At 73.1% G+C, this 8251-nt stretch overlaps 1 protein-coding gene across 1 annotated transcript; it reads right to left on the reverse strand.

Annotated features, from left to right (window-relative positions):
• Positions 1-3995: 3995 nt before the first annotated feature.
• Positions 3996-8251, reverse strand: LBX2 (ladybird homeobox 2). The gene is made up of 2 exons (XM_083832872.1): positions 7655-8251; positions 3996-4639 (listed from the first exon to the last, which is right to left on the reverse strand). Exons 1-2 carry the CDS (start codon positions 7983-7985, stop codon positions 4242-4244), a joined length of 729 nt encoding a protein of 242 aa, XP_083688998.1. The 5' UTR covers positions 7986-8251; the 3' UTR covers positions 3996-4241.

Genomic DNA, 8251 nt, shown 5'->3' on the forward strand with positions numbered 1-8251 from the left:
GGGGCCGTGGCAGGAAGGCAGTAGGCAGGCCATCAAGTAGGATTTGATTAATATGCAAATGGGCGGCGGGGAGAAGGAGCGCGGGAGACAGCGAGTAATTAATCACTAGTTAAAAGAAATTAATACCAACAGCAGAGGTTGTCAGGAAACAGCAGCAGAGTTAATCATCCAGAAAATTGGAAGAGGAAAAAGACGAGAGCGCGTGGGGAGGAGCGGAGCGCGGGGCCGGGCCTGGCGGTGCCCCCGCGGGTGGCGCGGGCACGGAGCCTGCCCCGGGGCCGGGGCCGGGGGCGAGCGCGGCTGGGGCGTGCCCGCGGCTCGGCTCCGGGCAGAGCCTCCCGGGACCGGGGGCCCGGTCCTGCAGCCGGGGAACCCCCCCGGGGTGCTCGGCGCCCGTGCGCGTGGAGTACGCGAGGGGGGCCCCGCTTCGGGCGGCGCCGCGCAGCCCCGCAGCCCCGCTGCCCCCAATAGCCCCGCACCCCCCCGCAGCCCCGCTGCTCCCCGCAGCCCCGCACCCCCCCGCAGCCCCGCACCCCCCCGCAGCCCCGCTCCCCCCCCCGCAGCCCCGCAGCGCCCCCAGCTCGCCCACCGGGGGGGCCGCAGCTGCTGCCTGTGCCCGAGCCCGCGGCCGGCCGCCCCCGCGCGGTGCCGCTGCGGGCGGGGGGCCCGGGGCCGCCCCCGGCGGTGGGAAGCGGCTGCTGATGGCGGCGCGCCCGGCGCCTGCGGCGCGTCCCGGAGCGGAGCCTCCCGCGGGACGGCCGGGGGGGGCTCCAGCCGCTGCCCGGCCCCGCGGCCGCTTCCGCCCCGATGAGCTGCGCCCGCGGGACCGGCCGGCCGGGGGGGGGGGGGCTGGGCCCGGGGGGGGGCTCGGGCAGGCTGGGGCCGCGGCAGGGGCACCGAAGCCGGCGGGCCCCGCGGACGGAGGGGCGGGAGGTGCTGGCACCGGCTCTCGCTGCGGGGACGGGGCCGAAACGCGGGGGCCTGAGCCCCGTCCTCCTCCCCCGTCCCTGCCCCACGCTGCCCCGCCGCCCCCGCCCCCCCCCCCCAGCCTGTGGGGCGCATGGGGCGGGCTGGGGCCGAGGATGTGGGGTCCCGGCCGCGCTCGGGGAGGCTCTGGGAGCGCCGGGACAGCGGGGGGGGGGAGCGGCGCTGGAGCCCCCGGCCCCGGGCGTGCGGCCCCGTGCCCGTCTCTATCGTGGGGACCGGGGACATCGCCCGGCGTGGCCGCCTGCCGGGAGGGGGGGCCGGGGGGGCCGGTGCTGGCCGGGGGGCTGCGGGGCCGCGGAGGCGCCTCGTTATCTCGCTCCTGGCTCCTGGCTGCGGCTGCTGGGGGCTCGTGGGGTGAGCGCAGGGCTCCTGGCTCTGGGGCTGGGCACAAACCGCCGCTTTTTGGTCGCCCATCAAGTGAATGAGGCGTCTGCGGCAACAGCACCCCGGAGCCTTGCCCCAGCCCTGCGGGGCCGTGGCTGCGGGCACCGTGGGTCAGTGTGAGAGTCCTGGGATCCCGCGGGGCGTGCAGCGCCACTGCTGCGTGTGCAAATCCCACTGCTGTGTGTAAATCCCACTGCTGTGTGTGCAAATCCCACTGCTGCGTGTGCAACCCCACTGCTGTGTGTAAATCCCACTGCTGTGTGTGCAAATCCCACTGCTGTGTGTAAATCCCACTGCTGCGTGTGCAAATCCCACTGCTGTGTGCAAATCCCACTGCTGTGTGTAAATCCCACTGCTGCGTGTGCAAATCCCACTGCTGTGTGTAAATCCCACTGCTGTGTGTGCAAACCCCATTGCTGTGTATGCAACCCCCCCCCTGCAGGGTGTGTGAACCCCATCGCTGTGTGTGCAAACCCCATTGCTGGGTGTGCAAACCCTCGCCGCGGGGTGTGAGGACCCCCCCAAGTCTCTGGGCCTCTGGGGGCCTGTGCGGAGCTGGGGGAAAGGAGCCAGCCCCGGAGCAGCACCGGGGCAGCCGTGTGGGTGCTGAGCTGGGGGCTCCCGAGGCCGGGCAGCCCCCGGAGTCCGCAAGCACCGAGGAGAGGGAGGAGGGAGGCAGGGCGGGACCCCCTGGGGGTCCTCTCCCCCCACCCCTTGTCCTCTGCCCCCTCTCCTCCGGAGCCCTGCCCGGGGCCTCTGCCCCCGCCCGTGGGGTGCCCGCAGCCGTAGCACAAGGGGAGCCCCCGGTCACCGCCGCCCCCCTCGCCTTCCCCCCCCCGAGGTACACCCGCAGCCTGGGGCTTCGGCATGGCCGCGGCCCCGCGCACGCACCGAGCCCGCCTTCCCCAGGCCTCCTACCTGTCAAATTAAAAGCAATTCCCCGGGGGGGGGACGCTCAAAGGCACTTTCAGGGCTAAATCTCATTTCTCCCCCTCCCCCTCGGCCGGCGCTGCTGCAGCGCTGGGGGAAGGGAAGGACAATGCAATTAAAAATGGAGTAAATAATGGAAGAAGCGGGTCTCCGTTCGGAAGTTTGCACCGGCGTAATTAGATCAGCGAGGGCTCATATGGAGCCCGGGGGGGCTCACACGTAGCGGCGATGACAGGGGGCTCCGGGGACCGCTGGCGAGGGCACGGGGCCGGCAGCTGCCTGTCACCTCCCCGCGGCCGCCCCGGCTCGGTGGGAACGGACGGGGGGGTGCGGGGCCGGGCCCCCGGCACGGCGCAGCGCCTCGCTGCCGCTCGGGCACCCCCCGCTCGCCCTGAGCCTCCTCGGGGAGTGACGTCATCGCCCCCCCCCTGCGGTGACGTCACCGGAGCATGACGTCAAGGGCGGCGGCGTGGAGCCCAACGACTCGGAGCAGGTGTCCGGGTACCGGGGTGCGCCCCCGCCTCCCCCTGCTTGGGCGGTGGGGGCACGGACACGGGCACAGCCACACAGACACGGACACAAAAACACACACACATGTACAAACACACAGACACGGACACAGAAACACACACACATGTACAAACACACACACAGACAGACACACAGACACGGACACAGAAACACGCACACATGTACAAACACACACACAGACAGACACACAGACACGGACACAGAAACACGCACACATGTACAAACACACACAGACACACAGACACGGACAGAGAAACACACACACACAGACACAGAAACACGCACACGTACAAACACACACAGACACACAGACACGGACACAGAAACACGCACACATGTACAAACACACACACAGACAGACACACAGACACGGACACAGAAACACGCACACATGTACAAACACACACACAGACAGACACACACACACAGACACAGAAACACGCACACGTACAAACACACACAGACACACAGACACGGACACAGAAACACACACACACAGACACGGAAACACGCACATGTACGAACACAGACACGTACAGACACAGACACGGACACAGAAACACACACGTACAAACACAGACACACAGACACGGAAACGCACACATGTACGAACACAGACACGTACAGACACACAGACACGGACACACCAACAGAGACACACAGACGGTGACAAAAGCACGGACAAGGACGCGTGGGCAGGGACACGCGGACACTCGGACACGGACACACAAGCACACAGACGCGGACACACGGACACACAGCTGCGGGTGCTGTTTGGGGCCCGCTGCTCGCCCCCCCGCTGCTCCCTGCCCCGGCTGCGGGTGGCGGCGCCCCGAGCCCGTCCCCGCACCCAGCCCTGCCGGGGGGGTCCCAGCGCTCCGGGCGCGGGGCTGGGGCCCGGCGGCGGTGCCGGCGCGGGGCCGGGCAGGGCGCCGGGGGGCTCAGGGACCGCGGCTCCGCTCCCCGCCTCGGCCCCCGCCCGCCCCGGAGCCCCCCCGGGCTGAGCACTGCACGCGTGTGCGCAGCGCGCCCAGCTCGGGCTGCAGCGGGGGTTGCGTGTGCGTGGGTGCACGCATCCGTCCGTCTGTCCGTCCCTCCGTCCGTCCGTCCGTCCGTCTGCCCGTGCGCAGCCCGCCGCGCCCCAGCGAGCCCCCCCGCTCCTCGTTAATAAGGTGTCTCCTTTATTCAAAATATATACACGCGGGGCGGCCCGGGCCTCGCGGACGGACCGACGGGACAGTCACGATAGAAAATAAAATTAAAAAAAAAAAAAAAAAGAAAAAAAAAAGAACAAAGACAAAAAAGAGAAATTGCACCAAAGCCCCCGGCGCGGGGGCGGGGGCAGCGCGGCCGCCCCGTTCCGGCGGCGGCCCGCGGTCAGTTCCCGGTGCCGGCCCGGCCCCGCCGCCTCAGTCCCCGACGTCGATCTCCTCCTCCGAGAGCTCGGCGGCGGGCGGCGGCTCGGGGCCGGCGGCGGGGGCGGCGGCGGGGGCGCGGGGGGGCTCGGGGAGCGCCGCCAGCTGCTCGAGGGCGGCGGGGGGCAGCGCCTGCAGCGAGGCCACGTCGGCGCGCATCTCCTCCAGGTCGCGCTTGAGCTTGGCGCGGCGGTTCTGGAACCAGGTGATGACCTGCGCCGTGCTCAGCGCCAGCCGCTGCGCCAGCTGGTCGCGGTCGGCCGGGGAGAGGTACTTCTGGTAGAGGAAGCGCTTCTCCAGCTCGTAGATCTGCTGGTTGGTGAACGCCGTCCGCGACTTGCGCCGCTTCTTGGAGGCCGGGCGGTGCCCGAAGGCGCCCAGCGGCTCCCGACCTGCGGGGACACGGCGTCAGCGCGGCCGCCCCCGGCCCCGCCGCCCCCCCCCCCCCCCCGGCCCCGCCGCCCCCCGGGCCCTCCCCGGCCGAGCCGTGCTGAACCGACCCGAGCCGTGCCGAGCGGTGCCCGACGAGGCCGTGCCGAGTTTTGCAGAGCCGGCCCCGCTCAGCCGTGCAAAGCGAGCCGAGCCGAGCCGTGCCGAGGCGTGCAGAGCCTTGCAGTGCCGAGCCGAGCCGAGCCGCGCCATGCCGCCCCGTGCCGTGCCCGGTGCCGGGCGCGGCCCTGCCCGTGGCTCCGCACGGAGCCCAGTGCCCAGCCGCGGGTTCCCGGGGCCCGGAGCCGCCCGCCGCTCCCGGCCCGCTCCGCCCGCTTCCCCCGCCGCTCCACAGCGGCCCCGACCCGTGCCGAGCCGCCGCCCGCCGGCTCCCCGCCGCGCCCGGCCGAGCCCACCCGTGTCCCGCGGCCCCGCGGCCGCTCCGTCCCCCGCTGGCCCGGCCCGGCGGAGCGTTCCGGGGCTCCGGTCCGGCCTCTCCTCGCCGGCGGCTCGCCCCCGGTCGTGCGTCCCGGAGCCGCTGCCGCAGGGCCCGCACCGCGCCGCGGCCGGGCCGGGCTGGCCCCCGACCGGCCCGCGCTGCCGGCTGTCCTTTCGCTTCAGCGGTTTTAGGAACTCCCGCTCCCCGCGGGCCCGTCCCGGGGCCCGCTCTCAGAGCGTTCCGGTTACCGGCGGGCCGGTGCCCCGCGGCCGGTTTGCGGTGTGAGTCGGTTCCGGCCGCGCCGAAGCTCCGAGGCCCCGACAGACCGCGCTCAGCGGCTCCTCCCGGTAAAGCGCTTCTGCGAAATGCGCGGATCCGTGTCCGGCAGCGGCCGGTCTGCTCCGCGCTCGGTAACGGCTTCCCACCGGCGGCGCCTTCCCGGTCCCGCTCCCGGTCCCGGTCCTGGTCCCGCTCCGCCCGCGGCTCCGCCCGGCCGCTAAAGCCTTTCTGCTGCCGGCGGCACCGACCCGCCGCGCTCGGTAGTGCGGCTCCCGGGGCCCGGCTCGGCGGCGGCTCGCCCCGTGCGGCTCCCGCTAACGTTTCGCCGTAGCCCGCGGGGCCGCGGCCCGGGCCGCTCTCGGTTCTCCTCCCGCTGAGCGTTCGCCGCCGGCCCCGGCCCCGCTGCGGCCCCGTCCGCCCGTAACGGGGCTGCCCGGCCCGGCCCGGTCTCCGCGAGGCGCCGGTCGGCGGCGGCTCCGTCCGTGTGTCCGTCCGTGCGGCGCGCTCGTTTGTAACTGCGGGAGCCCCGGGCTGTCCCAATTTTCTGCCCGTGTGTCCGTCCGTGCAGCGGGCTCTTTCGTTAATTACGTTAATTACGGGAGTCCCGAGCTGTGCCGGTTCTGTCCGTGTGTCCGTCCGGGTAAGGGTTTTGTTCGATAATTGCGGGAGTCGCGATCTGCCCGTCCGTGTCCGGGTGTCTGTCCGGGTAACGTTTCTTTTTTTTTCTTTTCTCTTTTTTTTCAGTAATTACAGGAACCCCGCTCTGCCCATCCGGGTAAGGATTTCGTTGTTAATTACGAGAACTCCGATCTGCCCGTCCGTGTCCGTGTGTCCGTCCGGGTAAAGGATTTTTCGTTAATTTCGGAACCACGCGCTGCCCGGGTTCTGTCCGTGTGTCCGTCCGGGTAAGGGCTTTTATTTTTTCGATAATTACGGAGCCCCGAGCTGTCCCGTTTCTGTCCGTGTGTCCTTCGGGGTACGTTTTTGTTTTCCCCGTTAATCACGGGAGCCCGCTCTGCCCGTCCCTGTCCCCGTGCAACGGTTTCTTTTCGTCAGCTCCGAGGGCCGCGCTCTGCCCGCCCGTGTGTCCGCCCCGTAACGGCCTTTGTCGGGCCGGGGCTGCCGGGCCGCGCACACGGCGGCTGCCGCTGCCGGGAGCCCGGGGCCGCCCGGGGCGTTCGGAGGAGCCGCGACCGGGCCGGGCCCCGCCGGCGGCGTGGCTGAGCGGCCGGGCTGCCGCCGCCGTTCCCACCCGAGAGCCGCGCGGCCATTTCCAGCCCCGCCGGGCCGCCTCTGCCGGTAGCGGGTGCCAGCGGCCGCCGGGGCCGGGAGTCCGCGCAAACGGGATTTCTGCGCTACAAACGCGGATCGCGGCCGGGGCCGGCGTGTCCGCTCGTAACGCGGCGAGGAACCCAGCGCCGCTCCGGGGGGCGGAAAAGCCGCGGCCCGGCGCGGGTTTTCGTTAAAGGTTTTCGTTACCGACGGGAGCGAGCCGGCCGCGGCCGGTCTGCCCGAGCGCTCGGTAACGGATCCGCACCCGCCGCGGGGCCGGTGCCTCCGTTTTAAGGCTGGGGCCGCCGGCGGGACCGATCCCCTGCTCTCTGCGGCGCGGACACCGCGGCCCGGCCCGGCGGCGGCTCGTTATGTGCGGCTCCCGGTAAAGGCGCCGGGGCTCTGCCCCCGCGCCCGCTGCGGCATTTTGCGGAGCTCGCGCTCCCGCTGTCGCCGGGGTGCCGAGGGCCCGGTACCGGGCTCTGACCGCGCCCGTCCCGGGGCCGCGGCGGAGCTTCCGCGGAGCGGCTCGGCCGGTGCGCACGGCGGGGGGGCTCGCTGGGCCCCCCGGGCCGGCCCCGGCCCCTGCCTCCCTCCGGGCCGCGGCTCCGCGGAGCGGTAACGCCGCGCCCGGTCCTCGCTGCGGGCTCGCACCGGGCCCTCCCGGGCCGCCGCCGCCTTCCGGGCTCTGGCCGGCGCCGCGGCCCCGCTCTCCCGGTGCGGACGCGAACCAAACTTACCGCAGCCGCCGGGCCGCGCCGCGCCGGGCTGGAGGCGAGGAGAGACCCCGGAGGCGGCCCAGCCCCGGCCCGCCCCGGGAGCGCGTCCGCCGCCCGCCGCCCCCTCCGCGCCCGGCCCGGCCCGGCCGCCGGACACGCACCTGCCCCGCTCCCTCCGGGCCCCCGCCGGCCCTGGGCCGCCTCCCCGGCCGGCCCCGCTCCCGGCCCCGGCCCCGCGCCGCCGGCCCGGCCCCGAGGCGCCCCGGTACCTTCCGCCGCCTGCAGCACGTTCAGCTCCAGCCCCTTGAAAGTTTTGCTGGCGAGCTCCTCCAGCGCGCAGAGCGGCGAGGACGGGGCGCACACGCCGTTGCGGGGCGCGCCGGGCCCCGCCGCCTTGTCCGGGAGCCGGGCCGGGGGCGCGCCGTGCCCGGGGGGGGCCCTGCGGCCCGAGGGCCTGCTGAGGATGTCCTCGATGCCGAAGGGGGTCAGCGGCTTGTTGGAGTTGGCGGGCGGCGGCAGCTGGTCCAGGGCGCCCCGGCGGCGCTCCTCGCCCGCGGCGGGCAGCGGGGGGGAACCGGCCGCCTCCCGCGCCGAGGTCATGGCGCGTCCCCGGTCCTGCACCGGGGCCGGCTCAGCGGCGCGCCCGCCTCATGCTGCCGGGGCCGCGGCGGCGGATCCCCCCTCGGAGCCGCTGTCCCGGCCGCCCCGCCCGCGCATGAAGCGGCTCCGCGCCGGCCGCGGCCGCACTTAAACCCGGCGGGCGCAGCCCGCCCCCTCGGCGGGGGCCCGGCGGCGGCGGAGCGCTCGGCCTCCCGGCGCCGGGAGCCGCTCGGCGGGCAGGGCGAGCTCCGCGCCCGCCGCCGCTG

The sequence above is a fragment of the Anser anser genome (assembly GCF_964211835.1).
Source record: "Anser anser genome assembly, chromosome: 4".
Taxonomy (NCBI): Eukaryota; Metazoa; Chordata; class Aves; order Anseriformes; family Anatidae; genus Anser; species Anser anser.